The sequence below is a fragment of the Takifugu flavidus genome, chromosome 1 (assembly GCF_003711565.1).
Source record: "Takifugu flavidus isolate HTHZ2018 chromosome 1, ASM371156v2, whole genome shotgun sequence".
NCBI classification, from domain to species: Eukaryota; Metazoa; Chordata; class Actinopteri; order Tetraodontiformes; family Tetraodontidae; genus Takifugu; species Takifugu flavidus.
The window spans coordinates 1,816,371-1,834,803 of NC_079520.1; the positions used below are offsets into that span (position 1 = coordinate 1,816,371).

The 18,433-nt window shown below is 47.2% G+C and overlaps 2 protein-coding genes across 2 annotated transcripts; one reads left to right on the forward strand and one right to left on the reverse strand.

Moving 5' to 3' along the window:
- The first annotated feature begins 105 nt into the window (after positions 1 to 105).
- Positions 106 to 8,055, forward strand: LOC130524429 (ly6/PLAUR domain-containing protein 1-like). The gene is made up of 3 exons (XM_057030597.1): positions 106 to 370; positions 1,116 to 1,244; positions 5,842 to 8,055. The coding sequence occupies exons 1-3, from the start codon at positions 130 to 132 to the stop codon at positions 6,066 to 6,068; spliced, it is 597 nt and encodes a 198-aa protein (XP_056886577.1). The 5' UTR covers positions 106 to 129; the 3' UTR covers positions 6,069 to 8,055.
- On the reverse strand, positions 7,485 to 17,828 carry LOC130523808 (G-protein coupled receptor 39-like). Its single transcript, XM_057029404.1, is given in 3 exon segments — positions 7,485 to 8,372; positions 8,375 to 8,728; positions 16,606 to 17,828. Coding segments are annotated over 3 exon segments (1,260 nt in total). The 5' UTR covers positions 17,390 to 17,828; the 3' UTR covers positions 7,485 to 8,250.
- Positions 17,829 to 18,433: the final 605 nt, after the last annotated feature.

Sequence of the window (18,433 nt, forward strand, 5' to 3'; positions counted from 1 at the left end):
TCATCCCATTTAAGTCATCCTATTGCTATTAACAGGTTTAAATTCTTATTTAATCATTTTAGTTGTTGTCTCAGGACCATATATTTCCCTTGTTAAAGTCAGATGTTTATTTTGTATATTTTAGCGCACATGAACAATAGCCGAATTCCTGATCACGTGGTGGCGGTCGACCGCGTGCGTCAGCGGCGGTGGATAAGAGCGCGGACGCGTCGGGGGAGGCGGTGCGCGCTCGTCTCAGCATGCCCGGCTGCAGGCTCCGGAGTCCGTGCGCAGCCCTCAGACCTGCAGAGATCCGTCTCTGATGCGCCAGCGCGGAGGAACATGCGGCTCCTCGGCGTCTCAACTTTGCTCCTGTTCTTCTGCACCTCAGGTAAGGGAGACGCGCGCGTGGACGGGGACTAAACATCACTTTGGGGTTTTTGTGTGTGTGTTTTTTCTTGCATACAGTCCGTTTTTGTTTGTTGCGCCGCGTAAAGACGCAGCGCGGATCCGCGCGGACGCGCCGATTTTTCTTTGGAGTTCAGCAGGTTTCTGACTTTAACTCATCATAATGAATAAAAGCCTAAACTTAAACGATCATTTGGGTTAGGGTTAGGGGGGGTGGGGGGTATCAGTGACCACAGGGAGAAATTACCGAAGGCTCTCCGTGGTGCTTTAACGGTGGAAGAGAAACGAGCAGCGTGGTAAAAATGCGGAGTTTCCACCTGTTCTGCTGCGCAGTGGTCGCGGGGGTTTAATTAACGCACTGGAGCAGAAAATGTTGAGGACTCAACCCTGAGAAGTCTCATTCTAATTCTGCTCCATGCTGGAGAACCTGATGTATGACACGATCCTCTGAGCCTCGTTTCGGAAAGATGGTGATCAGAGGGAACATGGTTGGCACTTAAAAATTTAACTTTTCCACGTGACTGGCTTGTTGAGGTGGGAGGTGGAAGGTGGTGGTGGTGGTGGTGGTGGGGGGTGCTAAAACAAGTCTGGAAGTTCAAATATTACAACATGAAAGGTTGCTGTTGAAATACCGCCGCCGCCGTTAGCTGCAGATCAATAACTCGCTGGGAAAAGCAGATTTCCTTCTTTTAACGACCTTTAATTCCACCTGTGCTTGTGTGCTGCAGGCCTGGCTCTGCAGATTCAGTGCTACCAGTGCGAGATGACGCACGACTGCTCCACGCCAGAGTTCGTCGTCAACTGCACCATCAACGTGCAGGACATGTGCCAGAAGGAGGTCCTGGTGAAGGATGACGGTCAGTCGTTAACTCCGCACCTCCAGCCATCGCTCAGCGGGATGAGCGGCGTTTACTGGTCTGATTACTGCTGATAACGGACTTCATCAGATAACAAACGCCGTCAAACAGCAGGTGGCGAACGCTGCTGACATTTAATCATTAGAAATGGAAGACGAGCGGGAAATCAGCCGATCTGGCAGCGTTTGCGTCAGTCCTATAGAGACGTAGATACCTATAGATTTGAACTTGATGCGCAGGATTGCTGGTGTCAAGCGGTTTATTATTCTCAGCTATGAGAACCCAGCAAAAGACAGAAGCCAGTTTTGGGTTTTGCATTTTGCACACGGAGGCTCGAGCCCATCCGAGATGCCGCCTTGTTTTCAGTCTTTGTTATCGATTCCAGTCATGAGTCCAGATTCATCTGGAGGCGGCGATTTGCAACCGGCCACCTTTGCCTCCCTGTTTAATGCACCTCCTGGATAGTTAATGGCACCAAATGCTGTGCGTGTCACACAGCGGTCCTGGATCAGGCTCAGAGAATGTCTGATATCATATCTATATTCTGCAACAGGCAGAACGTTCAGTCGTCTGCAGTGAGATCTTCAGCAGGGACATGACCTTCGCGGTCGCTCTCAGAGTCTGAGAGGCTGTCCACAAACCTTTACCTTTACCTATAGAGGCAGTTAACCAGGAGCTGGAAGAACACAAACACATGTTTCACGGCTCTGGCTGAGGAGTTCTCCTGTAGTTCTAAGTGGAGCTTTTATGGTGGTTAGAATCTATCAGAAAGAGAAGCACTAAAGGTCGGTTCGTTGACTGTAAATTAATCTGCACATCGATTTGGAAAACATTAAAAGCCAAACCAACAGCGGCACATCGCTGCAAAGGTCATCTGGGTCCTGTTCAAACACCTCTGAACACCCCCAAAATCAGGACGGGACACGTTTACTTAGAAGCAACTGTCATTTTAGCGTTAGCTAGTAGATTAGCTAATTCATTGAAGACAGACGGACGGACGGACGGACGGACAGACGGACTGCCCCCGTATAGGGGCTAATATCATTAATCTGGTGTCCAACAGGTGAATCTGAGGTCAGTTAATGGAAGAGACGTTTGCTGTTTTAGCATTTTCCCCGCGCCGCCGCGCTCTCTTTCAGTCGGCCGTGTTGTTTTTATGGAGTTCATAAAAGTTAATTTATTCACTTATTACCCGCCTGCATCCAGCCTTTCCAAAACAATCCAGTGCAGCGGAACTTTATTTATGCTAACAGGCTGCTCAGTGTGGATTATTGGGCCTCAGCAGGATTTTAGTGATGAGTAATGTGCCTCTCCGTCTCAGGTGGTGCAGCTCAGACAACGAAGGTCACTCTCCTGACCCGGGTCCACCTCATTTTCACACCCTGACAAAATTGTGAGCCCCCCCCCCCCCCCCCCCACTATTTCTGCCACTGATGAGAAAAAGCAATAAGCTCTTGTCTTTGGGAGAGGGTTCCTGATCTAAAAGGGCAGCCGTTCGGCACTACAGAGTCGACGCTTCCTTAATAAGAAAATTTCTGCATGAATACTCGTGTGCATTTATCTGGCGCCGTTATCGTCACGCCTGCTCTGGCCGAGCCTCATCACCACTTAAATGCAGAGGATACCTTCGCCATTGTGCTGCCACCTCTAATGCCCTCAAGTGTGGGAACAAAGATGGGCGGCGTTGGAGTATCCTGACCTGTGCGGCCGCCGTGCGGCTCTGCATTACATTTCTGATGTAAATGTGGCTTCGATGGGACGGCGGAGGAGCGAGCGCCGCTCTTAAGTGCGTCTGGAGGACGTTACTGGGGACACCTTCGCTTTAATGATGCTAATGAGATTTAGAGGATTTGAATTGCGTGATGAGACATGATGATGTTTAGTTTTGCTCGGTTTTATTTAAATTATTTGCTTTACTGCTGCCAGTAATTCACTCCTCTAGTTACAATTTTACCATTAATATTAACAGATATGATCTAAGCACATTACGTGGAATCAGATTACGTCCTATGATCAATATTTTACATCATGATCCTTTTTATTTCTACCTTTTAAGCTTTAAAATGAATAGATCAAAGTGTGTAATTAGACAACATCTAATCAGATTACATGTAAACCGGTTAAATTACAGCTTCTCACCTTTTAAACGATGATAAAGTGGTCAGATTTATCCAGTGCTGCTCTTCTCCTACTTTTAACTTACTTTTTAAATGAACCTGATTATGTCTAATCACCCTGCGTGGTATTAGCGAGAGACATGGAAGCTCCTCGTTTTTCTACCTCGAGGCGCTTCTCTTACCTCATCTAATCGGAACAACTTTAATTAAGTGAAACCTCCCGCCGATTTGCAGCTTTTTAAAACGTAACATTTTAAAATAAACAGGTCACACAGCAGATTATAAGAACTTAAACAATACACCAGGACGCTCCTTTTCCTCGCAGGTTGTTGTCGATACCTCAACGAGAACAAAGAAAAAAAAAATTTTAAAAAAAGAAACGACAACTTCGTTCGTTTTAATCGCCGCTGCCAAACAGCCATTAATCTAGGCGACATCTTTATGCCGCTTCATCAAGCGAGTGCCATCTATTCTCAGCTCCGTCAGTTTGATGGAGCTGGATAATAAAGTGCACGCGGCAGACTGACACCCGATTGGGGAAACAGTTGACTCTTCACCACACTCCCGTTCATATAAGGTCTCCTGTCAACCCGGCTCTGCGCCCACAGCGTCCACCACTCGTTATTTGATAAAAGATCTCATTTGGAGGAGCAATCTAAAGTTCTCCAGACTGCTGGACACGTCCTCATTCAGGGTAGCTGACCATGACGATTCTCATTAGACTCAAGTGTTCCACTTCTCTCGCAGCTGATAAGACTTTTCTCCCCTTTTCCACCATAAATTAACTCAACGTTATAATTTGGACTGAAGTGCCGGATCTCGTTCCCACGGATAGAGAAAATTAAATTCTCCCCCGAAGGCCGTCGGTGCCTCTCGCTGTTTTGGATTTTGGAGATTCTTGTTCGCTGGTGACTCAGGACTAATCGTGATCCAGTGGAGATCCACCAGGTCGGACTGGATTTCCAGGACATTCGCGGAAGAAACAAAGCCTCTTCGTTTTGTTTTAATAGATCAAAACTTCCCCCAATTCCTTAAACCGCCGTTCAATTTCATAAACAAGTTAAGAGAAAAGTCAGGAGAGGCTGAAATCACAAGACGCATTCCTTAATAACGTGTTTAACTTAAGCTAGCAGCTAAAAGTGCAGCCTCACCTGACGTACCGAAGGCTGCAGACGCTTCTGAGGACCAGAGTTCACTCTTTTAGCTTCACCAGATGAGCTTTGACACGGTCCGACCCAACGAGCCAGCGTTCTGCTACAGTCTGGCTCTGGCTGCGAAGGCGCCCTGAAGTTAGCGAAGTTTGGACCGTTACAAAGCAGAAGCTGGAAAAACAAGGGCGCCCCCTACTGTCGATGAGATCGCCAATAAAAAGCCCCAAATTCCAAACTCATTCTCCCACTGACTGACTGTTTCATCAGCTTTGGGCATTTTCCCAACAAACTGCAGGAACAAAAGCAGTGACCCCCCCCCAAGATGAAGCTGTTTTCTAAACGCAGTGATTTTAAACTGCAGCCTTTGTGGACACGTTTCCCCCGCAGGCCTTTGGAGCCTTTCACGCTGTGCTTCCACTGGATTATCCTCCAACGCCGTCTGGTCCCCCCCACTGATATTTACAGCGTCGAAGACACAGCAGGATGCACAATTTAAATGAATGTACAGCACTTAAGTTGTTTGACACACTCGGCTGGGGGGAGGTATCAAGGGTTCGGAGGGTTATTGGAAGTTTACGCTCTCGTATCTAAACTCTTCTGAAGTTAAATGTCAGGTAAATGTTAAGTCCTCTCGCCGCCAACCTCGCAAACATTGTTGACATTTTTCTTTAAGCTTATAAATTAATTTACAACGCTAAATGCGTCCAGGACAGCGAGCTAATGTCATGCTTTAATTCCCTTCCCAAACCTTGTTCAGAGGTGAATAAAGACAGCGGGGGGAACCTCCAGGTTTCCTCTGAGGGGAGTGTTTTAATCCTCACAACACCAGCATTAGCACTAGCATCACCAGGTTAGCTGGTGTTAGCCAGGTGTGGCTGACCAGCACCTTTTTTTCCTGCTCATACAGGACCAACACGTGCTTCACACCATAAACGCATCCCAGACGGTCTCGGTGGATAGAAGCAGCTATGTCTGAGGGGGGGGGGAACAGCCCCCGCTGTCCATCGTGTTTGCATCGATGATGCAAAATAGTGTCATAGACATCAGCATCAACAAATCGACTCGCTCATTTAGCCATGATTATGTGAGCAGAAAGCCTGAGTTTGAGCTTCCAGAGACACAGAGGAGAGTCAAGTGTCCTGACTTCAAATGAGCAGTACAGCATTATACTCGGATTCAGGATGTTCCCTTTGATGAAATAATGGATCCAATTTATTCTTAATTACAAGCCCTCCTCTCATTGTTTCTGCCCGTGGTTCATCTCCCTCTCTCAGCCACTAATCCTCTCATTATGAGCCTAATGCGTCCATTCTCCTGTCCTCATTTCAGGGGTGCACTACCGCAAGTCCTGCGCCTCTTCGGGAGCCTGTCTTATCGCCTCCTCTGGCTACCAGCAGTTCTGCACCGGCAAGCTCAACTCGGTTTGCATCACATGCTGCAACACGCCGCTCTGTAACGGGCCCCGCCAGAAGAAACGCCCACAGTCATCAGCTGGCGTCGCAGCGAGCTCGCCGTGGCCCCTCGTGGTCGCTCTTCTTTCCTCCGTCCTCTGCTGACAGACCACCGTCCGCAAGGAAATGTCGGTTCGGCGAACTGGAAGTCTATAAAAACAGACATCTGGACCGGGTTCTGGAAGCCTTTCGAACTGTTTGCCGAGCCGAGGGAAGATTTCGCCATCACGTTTGTCACATTCACGTGTTTGAGGTGATGTGGAGGACGTCAGGGAGGACGGAGCAGCTTCAGGCCATTTCAGAGGACAGAGGACGGCTCATTCATGCGTGGTGTGTTTACGCCCTGCAGGAGGTCAAAGGTTCACTTCCATCCTCAGATTCAGGCTCTACACCCACACGCCCTCCTGCCCGCTCGGCCTCTTGTCCAAACACAATAAACAAATATCCCAGAAACACATTTACGTGCACATGATAATATAGCGCCACATTATTTTTGGCCTTATTACAAATATAACTCTGTATGTCCTGGAATAAGAAATAATGCCGAATGGATAACGGGATCCAATCAGTTCCGTTTCTCATGAGTTATCGCTGCATTAGCACATTTACAGTTTTGATAAATAATCATTAAGGTAGATTTAAACGCTGCTCGGACAAAGTGGCACTTAATATAATAATGTAAGGACAAAACTTTAACGTCGCAATTTAAGAAAATCTGGAAAACTGACACTGTAAAATGCATCATATTATAATGTTCTTCTCTCCTACGTGATGTTCAAATAAGGTGAATAAAAACTAAAACCATAACTTAAACTTAGATTGAATAAGTAGATTGAAAATATGGAACTAAATTTGATGAAAGGGATTATGACGTCTCTGTTTATTTAAAGTCGATGTGTTTCCGCAGCACAGTGAGGGAAACAGCTTCAAACCGGCACGTTACTCAACGCCAAACATCCATTTTGACTAAGGAATAACTGCGGGGACGCGCAGGCGTGATTGCGTCCCGCACAGGCGTGAATGCGTCCCGCACAGGCGTGAATGCGTCCCGCACAGGCGTGATTGCGTCCCGCACATTACGGTCCTGGAAAACGTCCGAGTTCAGCGCGTTGACTCACCTGGTTCGTCAGTTGAGGCTGACCGGACAGAACCGGCAGGTGGAACACGTGAGGAAGTCGCGTTATCTCTTACAATCCGCCCTCTCAACTGTCTCACCTGTTTCAGGTGTATTCAGTTGTGGGAGGAGCGTAAGTGGCGGGTAAGTCGGTGAGGCGTTTACGGCGCCTCCGTAAATTTGGGCTCTAGAAAACCATCATGAGCGAACCAAGGTACAGGTCTCCAAACTCATGAACCCAAACTCGCCGCATCATGTTGACGGTCTGATATTTTTGCAGCAGTGAAATGAAGCCTGGAAACATCAACAATAAGTAGAATAATGTTTCATTTGTACAAATCCCAGTATAACCAGTCCAACCATCCACAGACATCCACTGTCGCTACTCTTGTAGAAACACAGGGAAACAGAAGGAGAGAATCCATTTATTAAAAAATGTATTTGCTAAACACTTTTACCCATTGTTAACATCTGCGCTCCATCGCTAGGCAACCATTTGTTCCCATTTGGTTTTTTTCCATCCGTGTTTCTGTCCCGCTGCTGGCCCAGCAGAATCATTTATGCAGTTCAAGGTGACATAAATCGAGATCCTGGAGTGTTTATGGTTGTCAGAAACAGTTTGTCCAACATTTTAGTGTCATTGTGTGATTACTGGGTCAAAATGGAGTCAGAGAAACTTAAAATGTTTGAGTATTTCATTTCTTATTTAGCTAACGAACCACCCGGGTGATCCCCTCGTACCTTAGCCAATCACATAATCTCTCTTCTCCCTTTTAACATCTGATCCCAAAACCTTTATTTAAAAGTGAAAGTGTAAAATATTAAAATCAGTTCTAATGTGAACTGTCAGAAGGTGGGGGAGGCCAGTATGGGGGTGATGTGGTCTGTTCAACCTGGCGTTTTTAGACCTGAGAGCAACCTCATAGCGTCAACCGTGACTTTTATTCTGCATACTGATTAAAGATGGATGTACCTAAACTGCCCAGTGCTCTGATTGGAAATAACCTTTAGGAGGTTTTAAAAAATCTAGTTTTAAAGATCTCATGGGGGTCAGGAGGACTCCAAGGCAGCCCAGGTGGACCACATGATGTGTATCAGCTCGTCCTGAGTAGAGGAATCAAGAATAAGATGATGGACGTTGAAGAATGGGCCCAGAGTGGTGTGAGGGTTACCTTAAACTTCACTCTCTGATGGCATATCTGCTTCACTGGGAATTACATTGGATTCTTCGGTCTTGCTAAGAGAAGCTATTCCTGAATCGTTCTCCACCTGAACCTTTGGAACGGCTTCGTCTGGGCCTTGGCTGACCTGCCGTCCTTGTTGCGACGCAGCGATCTCAGCAGCGGCTGAAGGGAGCGCGCGGAGATGCGGGAGGCCGGGGCGTTGGCAAGGGTGCGTTTGTTGGCGTGTTCGATGGTGAGGCGGCACCGCAGGACCTGGACAAACACCTCCCTGAACTGTCTGGAGGACAGGTTGTACAGGAACGGGTTGATGACTGAGCTGAGGTAGAAGAAGGTGTCAGCCACGGGGGAGAGCGTCACATAGCTCCGAAAAAAATTGGAGGTCCAGCTGGACTTGGGCAGCGCTGCCATCATAACGCGGCGGATCTGGGTGGGGAGCCAGCACAGCATCAAGGAGGCAACAATGAGCCCTGGAAGAAATGTCAAATTAAAATAGCCATGATGACAAAGTTCACAAATGTGGTCATTACTTCTTGTGTTTGACAGGCACATTCTTGGCAAAGTTGTCGACACCGTCACCCTGGCAACAAGCCTCCTGTAGCCCTTGGCAATGACTCTTAAAAAGCCAAAGTCGGAAGATAATTGCCAATAAAACTTAAATCAAACGGTAATCAGTAAATCAACAAACACCACGACATACGTTGGAGTAACTCCATAGTTTCACATGCACGCGTGGCCAAATGAGAGGATAACGACGGCTGTGAGGCGCGACCGATCGGCGTTTTCCTCCACCCAGGGCGCCAGCGTGCACGTGAGGCCCAGCGGCTGACCTCCAGGATGGTGTTTCTGCTAAACCCACCAGCTCGCTAATCTCACCTGTCACGCCGGAGTCATGCGCTCGCTCTTCGGAGGCACCAACACATCCTTGTTTTCTAATCTGCCGTTTATCCATTTCCCCCCTCAGCGTGTTAATGGGACTAAAAGTGTGCTCAAACAGCCTTTTAGCATTCACACAGGTATCTGTGCTGCGATGTCATATCCTGCTGCAGAATACAGATAAATGTGCTCACGGATTCCACCGTGGCCGGGGGGAAGGGGGGGGCAGACGTAGCTTTACACGCCTCTCTACGGGTCCCTCTTCCTGTGAACAGGTTACACAGCTGAACGTTTATTGTCCGTGATAGAAGGAGTTCGGCTCTGGGGTCACGGTTAAAGCTGCGACTCGGATTCTTCGCTCGCTGCGAGTCCGGGATGGAAAAACCGGCAATTTTTCCTCAGTGACGGTCAGGGAATGAAAAGACTTATTCTCTTTCTGGCAGACAGAGCAGAGCCGGTTTCCTAAAGTTGCATCTTCATACGAGGGAGCAAGCCGCATGCGTGGCGTCTTTTCGTCGTCCCACACCTTCTGCGGCGCCTTTATACACAGACAGAGACACCGTGGAGCAGCTCAGCATCCGTGTGCCGTCTGAGGGAGCCGTGGAATGGTGGCAGCACTTCCAGCACTCATTTTTCACGATGCAGCGCGGCTACATGACAGCGCCTGCAAATGCAGCTACATGACATGAGCCAGAGGCCATTCCATTAACCGTGTGCATGTGACACCAGCCGCGCCACCACCAGGAGATTTAGATCAAGAGTTGCACAACAGTGCTGCATGCTGTTGCTTAGAGACTGACACTGGCCTCTCTGCCCCTCCCTGTTCGAATAGATCCCCCAATTCCCTCCAAGTCCCACCTGGATATGCTGGTTTTATTCACATCTGGCCAGTTGTGGTCAGCAGTAATTTTTCCTTTTTGTAGTGGTTTTCTTGCTATGAGAGCCCAGCCCAGGAACACTTGGATGGATCTCGGTGCATTTTGGGAGTTTATGGGAAGCTTCACACGCCTTAAATCGGAGTTCTGGCTTTTTCATTCGTGGTCTCACTTTGATGTCTGGAAATATCAGGATCCTTTTAATGGATTTGTTTTGGATTGGTGCTGCTGTCACCTTCGCTATTGCAGCCAATCCATTCAACTGGAAAATTACCAGTGAAATTAGATGCATCCCAGCAGAGAGAACTGTGTGTGCGCGCATGTGTGTGTGTGTCTCAGTGGTCATTAACGTCATCTTTCCAGTCTTCTCTTTGTAAATGTGGATGTAGAATCTGAAAGTCTCATCAGCGATGGTCCCAAAGCTCCCCGACTCAGATGATGGGAAAAGGGTAAACTGCTAATTAAAGGGAATTAAACAAGATTATCTAAGAATTAATTGACTGTCTTTTGATTTCTATGGACTAATAGTGTGTAAGGGAGAGCATCTGCAGCAGTTAAACCTCCACACACACACACACACACACACACACACACACACACACACCACACACCACACACACACACACATTTTGGTTTAAATCCTATGTTCCAAACTATCAACACACTAGGACAGAAGGGTTTAGAGCTCTCTAAAGCTCAAAAGTTCTGGTCCAGACTAGCTAGTTCTGGTAACTCCACTTACATGAAAGTAAAAACCTGGAACAGAACCAAATGAGAACAGAACTATTCTGTAGTCCTTTTAAACGTGCTTGTTGGACCCATAGGAAAATGAATAACTTGGCATCAATTTCAGTAGAATTTAAAAGAGTGTTAATGAAGCTGAAGACATGATCGGCTGAGTTGATCATGACATATTGTTGTGGTTAGGATCCACTAGATTCCTGAGGGGCTGCAGGTAACATTGGCGTTGAGCTTCATAGCTAATCCATCCGATTCCCTCGTCCATCACAGGACCCACACATCACTCACTCACACCTGGGGAAGACTCGGAACAAGCTGACTGTGGCTCTGGGAGGAAACTGGACAAAACACATCTCCCAATTTAAAAAAAATAAAAGTGCCACAAATGGCTAAACAAAATCACTAAGGCCATAATGTCTATAGTATAATGTAACGACTAGTGTATGTTTATATGCTGCTGCTGTGTTAGAATCACAGTTTGTTGGGTTGAGATGCGTCAGTGTTATAATCACCCACCAGTCCAAACACCTTCTCTTCTTCTGTCCTGATCCTTCTTTTCATTTCTCTCCCTCTTTCTCTTCTTCATCGTGGACAAATGTGACGCTAGTTCAAAGTATCAGGTCAACAGGCGGTAAAACTGCAAACTGCGACACACTCGTTTCACAAACGACTTCACATAAACCAGCAGCTTAATGCAAAACTGGAATTATTTTAATGTTATGTAAAGATAGTAGCATTAAGCATTTTGATGTTTCAATTGGCAGAATATCAGAGTGATGCTGACATTAGACCTGAGATGCTTGTGTGTATAAAGTAGTTATAAAACATGTAAATACTGGGATAGGCTGTCAACAACAACAACAACAACAACAACACTGCCGCCCTAAAGTGGTAGATGATCGACGGATGACAGATGTGTTTAGGTGATAAATGCATAAATGACCATTCGAATGTTCATAAATGACTGTATAAGTGTCATATTTAAGACTTGCTGGATATATGGAGATGTTAAATCTATTGGAAATAGATAGCCAACAAAGAGAAATAAAAGAATTATAACATCAGTCTGACTGTATTTGGTTTTGCTCCATATTGATTTAGTGTACCAGTACATGCTGGTTTTACTGGATCAGCAAATCCAAGGAAGGATGGGTTAGTAAAATTAAACAGAGTTTTGCCCCCTCTCTTGGTAGCCTGTCACACCAGTACACTCATTAGAGGATTTTGTGAAGATGAGGTCCCCGAAGAAGAAAACTAAAACAGGATCCAGAATGAGGGAGGGCAGCAGCTGCATTATTTGATCTGTTTTTCATCAGCCGTTGGAAGAAGTGCAGAATGTGGATCCTTTAGATAATGAGCAACCTGTGATCAAGGCAAATATTATCAAAGCCCTGGTGGGGAGTACAAACATGCCTTGAACCCAGAAACTCCACTAGAGAGTACACAGAAGCGCTGCTGATGACTGGAAGCCACTGAGAGAACAAAGGAGTCTTCTGTAGGCTGGAATTTGGGCTCATTATTTGCATAATAAGTTGTTTTGAGCTGTTAAAGACACTGATTTAAACTAACTAACTGTGGCGGCATCAGGGTGAGGTTAATGACAAGCAACAGCAACATTTTAGACCTGTCTAAACAGCTACATAAGAGATCTTCTACATTCATAATTTGGAATTTATTCACCAGAAAGTCTGAGTCAGAAAGGAGGAGTCTTGTTCATGTGTGATCCAAAGGGGAAAAAATGAAAATGAAGTCACGGTGAGGCTAAACGAACATGAACGTTTATCTAACCTCTGGCGTGGACTTTAGAATCAAACCGCTGTCGGCGTTTGTCCGTCGCATCAACGTGGCACCATGACGTAATCATAATCCTGCAACGTTATCAGATTACAGAAATCAGATGTCTCCTACAACCAGGAGGAAGCGTTCCTGCATCACCAAACAACACCTGAGGGGGTGATCTGGAACATCTGTCTGCAGGTCTACAGCTGGAAAATCACTTATTGATTTCACCCACGCCGGCGCCGCCTAAACCGCGTTTATACGGCCCAAAATCCTAATTTCTGGAGCCCATCAACGGCGTTGAGCCTGTGAAACGGCGCTCCAAAGGTGACCAGGAGCAGCACTTGAAAGTCGCTTGTAATAAATCCCACAGGACAGTTTTGGGTGGGATTAAAGTCTCATCGGAGCAAAGAGAGGATACAGAGAAATGCTGGTAACTGACAGCCAATCGTGACCTTTAACCTTTCGCCTTGTAAACGTGTCCAAACAGGAAGTGAGCCTCTGTGTGGCTGTTAGTCTAATAAATTCATAAATCATGAGAGTAATTAATGAATCCATCACACGCTGGATGAGCTGATGTGGTCAGGTTTGTGCCCTCTATCCAGACACGGAGGAATAAACGAATCAACAAACAAACAAGCTATTTTTATTTGTTCGGACAGACAGAGCCTAACATTCAGAGACTAACAACTCTTTATCTGGGGATTCGTGCAAAGTTACATCACAAACTAAGAAAAAAAACCAGGCCATTTTTATTGCATCTGGATCTCAAATGAACCCGAGTTCGTTTTAAATGCTCTTTAAATGTTACCAGCAGAAAAGGAATATTCATGATATTTCTTCAGAAATTAAAAGTAAGAGTAGTGAACACATGGGCCCCGTTCCCTCTCCTCATCACTATTCAGGGGAACATTTTTGTTTTTATCTGTTCGTGAATAAATTTGATGTTATTTTCAAACTCCATCTGACAGAGGATTGAAACTGCAATAAACTGAGATGTTTGCCCCAGGACCTCTTCAGGTCCTCTACAGCACGGAGCAAACGTGCAGACTGTAGTAAACCAGTAAAACCAGTGGACACAATTGTAAGGGGTGTATCTTCTACACTCTCCAGGTTTGGATTAAAAGCCCGTCACTCGGAGGGAGGGTCCAGCCGTTAACTGTGCTGCGTGCCAGGGGAACGCACGGGTCTCCGGAGCCGATTAGCGTGCTATCTGTCACCGGGGCAACAGCCAGACTGAAGCACAGTTATCGAGCTGCAGCAAAGAGGCTTAACAATTCCTACCTGAGGTTGATTTCTGATGTGACGGGGAAGGAGGTGGAAGGAGGTGGGAGGAGGTGAAGGAGGGCAGCAGGGTAACGTAAACAAGCTGCCGGGGGATTTTAATCTGGTCAAATAAATCAGATCTGCAAGAGAAACGTTCACAGGAGGAGGAGGAGCAGCAGGAGGAGGAGGAGAAGGAGGAGGAGGAACAGGAGGAGAAGGAGGAGAAGGAGGAGCAGCAGGTGGAGGAGAAGGGGGAGGAGGAACAGGAGAAGGAGGAGCAGCAGCAGCAGCAGGAGAAGGAGGAGGAGCAGCAGGAGGAGAAGGAGGAGCATGAGGAGGAGGAACAGGAGGAGGAGGAGAAGGAGGAGGAGAAGGAGGAGCAGCAGGTGGAGGAGAAGGGGGAGGAGGAGAAGGAGAAGGAGGAGAAGCAGCAGGAGGAGGAGAAGGAGGAGAAGGAGGGGGAGGAAGATGAGTTTATCCACTGTTAAAAACTGCTAAAGGAGTCGGCCATTGGAATATGGATGGATGGATGGATGGATGGATGGATGGATGGATGGATGGATGGATGGATGGATGGATGGATGGATGGATGGATGATGGATGGATGGATGGATGGATGATGGATGGATGGATGATGGATGGATGGATGGGTGGGTGGGTGGGTGGATGGATGGATGGATGGATGGATTGATGGATGGATGGATGGGTGGATGGATGGATGGATGGATGGATGGATGGATGGATGGATGGATGGGTGGATGGATGGATGGATGGATGGATGGATGGAGGATGGATGGATGGTGGATGGATGGATGGGTGGATGGATGGATGGATGGATGGAGGATGGATGGATGGATGGATGGATGGGTGGATGGATGGATGGTGGATGGATGGAGGATGGATGGATGGATGGAGGATGGATGGATGGGTGGATGGATGGATGGATGGGTGGATGGAGCCCCATGTTTTCTCCAATGTGAAATGAAGCCAAATGTTCCTAAATGTGAGAATAAAACATGATATCTTCGATATTTTGGATCTGTTTTGTGTTTTTACTGTGTTTTTTATGCTGAATAATTGTATGGAGATTTATCTGATTTTCTTTTAAAACACATAAGATAAATCTATAAATAAAGTTCTGCTGTCTTAAAGGTTAAAGGTCACGTTAACACGCAAATAAACAAACTTTTATCATCTTTTATCACAAGAGTGAAAGAAAAAAAACCTGAAAGGTCAGAGGTCAAATTCAGAGGCAGAAAACCCAAATTAATATTCATCTCCCAAATGCTGCACCCACAGATTGAAAATAACTCTCCAAAGTAATTAACCCTCTGTCCCGGACGTGATGTGTGGGCAACTTAATGAGGATGTTCTCTCCTTTTAATCACTCTCCAAGGTCACAGAGCCCCTCCAGGATTAACAGCTGCTTCCAGGAGAGCGGCGACGTGGTCGCCTCGTCTACAACAGGAAGCCACTTTTTTGGGAACATCAACAAGGTTTAAGTGGATCCAGTTGTTGTTTCCGCCTGCCAAACGCAACAGTTCAAATCGAATTCCCGGCGTCTCCCAGGGGAGTGTGACGCGCTCTGTAACGACCCCGCTCGTTATCTGCAGTCAGATTTAATATTCTGCTGCCGGTGTCCAGCTGGCAGCTCATTCCATCTTTAGTTTTTGTTTAGGGGCGCTGAGACCTCATGAATTTTACAGCAGCTGCATTATACATGCTAACGCGGCCGTGTGGGAGAAATACAATTACATGTAATATTGAGCTAATGTGGGTTTCTGTTTAGATTAATATTAATGTTGGGAACACATCATATCCTCAGTCAGTTAACATATATATGGACGGCATGTGCACGTTAAGGAAAACCATCTGTACAACATACACACAATATCTAGTTTAAGACAATGAGGGCAATAATTCCATAATATGCTCATATACCTGTGGCTAACAGGGAAGCTAACCTGTCAGTAGCAAACTACAGATCCTGGTTGACAGAAATTCCCGTGTGTGTGTGTGTATGTGTGTGTGTGAATGAGAGAAACACTCTTATGTGTGTTGCAGCTGGGGTGTAGAGGGAGCCACTTCCTGAATGTAATAACGCTGCTTATAAACACATAAAATCATGGATTTTGGGGCATTATATTGACACAGTATAAATAAAAATAGGATAGAGGAGAAGGTGGGGGTCAGAGTGCAGCAGTGGACCCTGGCCAACAACCTGAAGCATCCATCCTGTGTGCTGCTCTAAACATGTTCACGCCCACCTCCATTCGGGGGCGTTGGGAATGCTGGGTTGGGAATGCTGGGTTGGGAATGCTGGGGTTTGTCCCAGTCGCCAACAGGTAAGAGAAGCACTCAACCACCACAGAAGAAAAAATATTCAGTTCTTCCTCTCATTTGTTCTTGGGGTCAGTCTGTGGTGACCCTGGTGGGATCGAGGCTCCAGGAAAAGGTGCCTTTCTGACCCTGTTTGTGTTCAAGCGGTGATCAGCTCGTCTATAAATAAATAAATAGTGCTCCCACTAACAAACACAAGTGCTGCAGGACATTTGCAGGAAGGTTGAGCATAAACTCTGGGGATCCTCTCTGTTGGAACGCCTGTCTGTTCCATCCACAGCCCAACCTGCAGGAGCCTGAATGCTACATGAGCTGTCATATGGATGTTCATAACACCGAAAACAAGAGAAACGTAACTGTACCACGGTGTAAAATAATCCGCCATCACACGACAGAGTCGACGCTGAGCCGAGAGCAACAGCAAACAGCAAAAGATATCAGCTTTAAAGATATAGAATGAATAACCCTACCAAGGAAAATGATGGTTTGCTTCCTGGCCATCTTCACCCTTGAACTTTCATGCTTGGAGGCTCTCTGGGTCCCGTTGGTGCCACCGTCCGCAGATCCCATTGGGTTCCGGAGGACAAGGATCATGGCGCGACACATGAAGGCCACGCAGATCAGCACGGCCATGTAGAGGATGAAGGCCCCGAAGATGCTGCACCTGTACATCACCCAGTGCTCCCTCAGGTTAGTGCAGAACGTCAGGTTCTGGACGGGGGCGTTCGCTCGGAGGGGAATGTGGCCTTGCGTTCCCGTGGCGATGAGCAGCGGCAGAGCCACGAGAAAGGACACCAGCCAGGCAAAGGCGATGAGGGCGCTGGTACGTTTTCCACTGAGGGCTTTGTAGCGGAATGGGTGGCAGATGGCCATGTAGCGTTCAAAGCTAAGCGTGGCTATGTTTACGATGGTGGCATAGCTGCAGGCCTCAAACAGGAAGTTGTATATCTTACAGGAGACGTTGCCTGACGCTGACGTGAACGGGAACCAGATGGCGCTGTAGAGCTCCACCGGCATACCGATGAGCAGCACCAGAAGGTCTGAGCACGCCAGACTGACCATGTGGTCGGTGACGTGCTTCTGCAGGTAGCCGTTCTGCTTAAGCACTTGGGTCACTCTGATAGTGACTGAATTACCCACAATACCCGTCACCAGCATGAGGCTGTAAAGGATGGTCAGGAAGATTTTGATGGGGTAGTTGGGTTCGAGCTTCCTCCAATCCTTCTCATCTGGTATCTCCACTTCCTCACTCATAGCTCAGACTCTTGTTTTCCTTGAGCTTATCGGCTCTGCTGGGCGCTGTCCCCAAGACGGAGACACGAGTCAGAGGTGAGCCGTTTTCCAAGATAACAGCAGAGATTAATATCCTCTCCACGGAGTGCTATTCCAAACACAAAAGGTGTTTCACTTTAGAACGCCAGATGCAGGAATCCTCAGGGCCTTGATCAAAGTATTCAGCGTCCCCAAACGTGCAGCACGTAGCCCAGAAACAGGTCCGCGTCCCATTCCTTCGGAATCCTCCGAGGGTTGTGGGATCTCATCTGCCGGTTTTGCCCCCGTCTGAGCAAAGTATCAGCCAACACACAACTCACACATGTTTCCCCCGCCCACCTATTAGGGCAGGGCAGTTAACCATTAATCAGGCCTCTGAACGCTGCAGAATCAGATTTCCTTGGGAGGAACCATCTGTGCTTCTGGAGTGGAGAGGGTGGTGAAGGTAGAGCCGTGGAGGACGTCGCCTCACCTCAGCGGAATGAATGCGGTGACAGGGAAAATGGATGAGGAGGCTTTTCAGCCAAGTTGAAAAGTTCAGTTTGAAGGAGTCCAGGCAGGCGGAGGTGAAGAAGTCATTTTTCTCCGCGCTCATATGAAGCAGGCCTGTCGGCAGTGTTGATGTTAGCGAAACACACGGCGAGTCCTACAGAAACAGGACTGAGTCACCGTTGGGTGGAGAAAACCTCACAGAGCTCCCAAAAAAAGCCGCGAGATGTTTTAATTGAGACACGGCTGAAGGGCCGACTGCTTCGCGTAGCAGAACCTCTTCATTTGGGCCTCAGCTCATTTTAATTGTGCCTGAATTTCTATGCCAGAAATCAGGTGAATGTGCTTCGAATCCCAATCCCAGTGCAGCAGAACATGAAGCGACCAGGACAAATAAAGGCCGATGGCTACAACGTGCGGACGCCTGTTTCAGCGGTCAGTGAAATAAAGAGCAATAGTGTTGAGTCATTAACTCACACTGAGCGAACATTAAACAGGAAACGTGCATCAGGACGGGAGGCTGTCGAGACCGGACCC

Bases quoted from the DNA above. Each gene is read 5' to 3' on its own strand.
- LOC130524429 (XM_057030597.1), top strand. From the start codon at position 130: ATGAACAATAGCCGAATTCCTGATCACGTGGTGGCGGTCGACCGCGTG. The intron at 371-1,115 runs GTAAGGGAGACG...TGTGTGCTGCAG, and splicing joins CCTGTTCTTCTGCACCTCAG to GCCTGGCTCTGCAGATTCAG. The intron at 1,245-5,841 runs GTCAGTCGTTAA...TCCTCATTTCAG, and splicing joins GGTCCTGGTGAAGGATGACG to GGGTGCACTACCGCAAGTCC.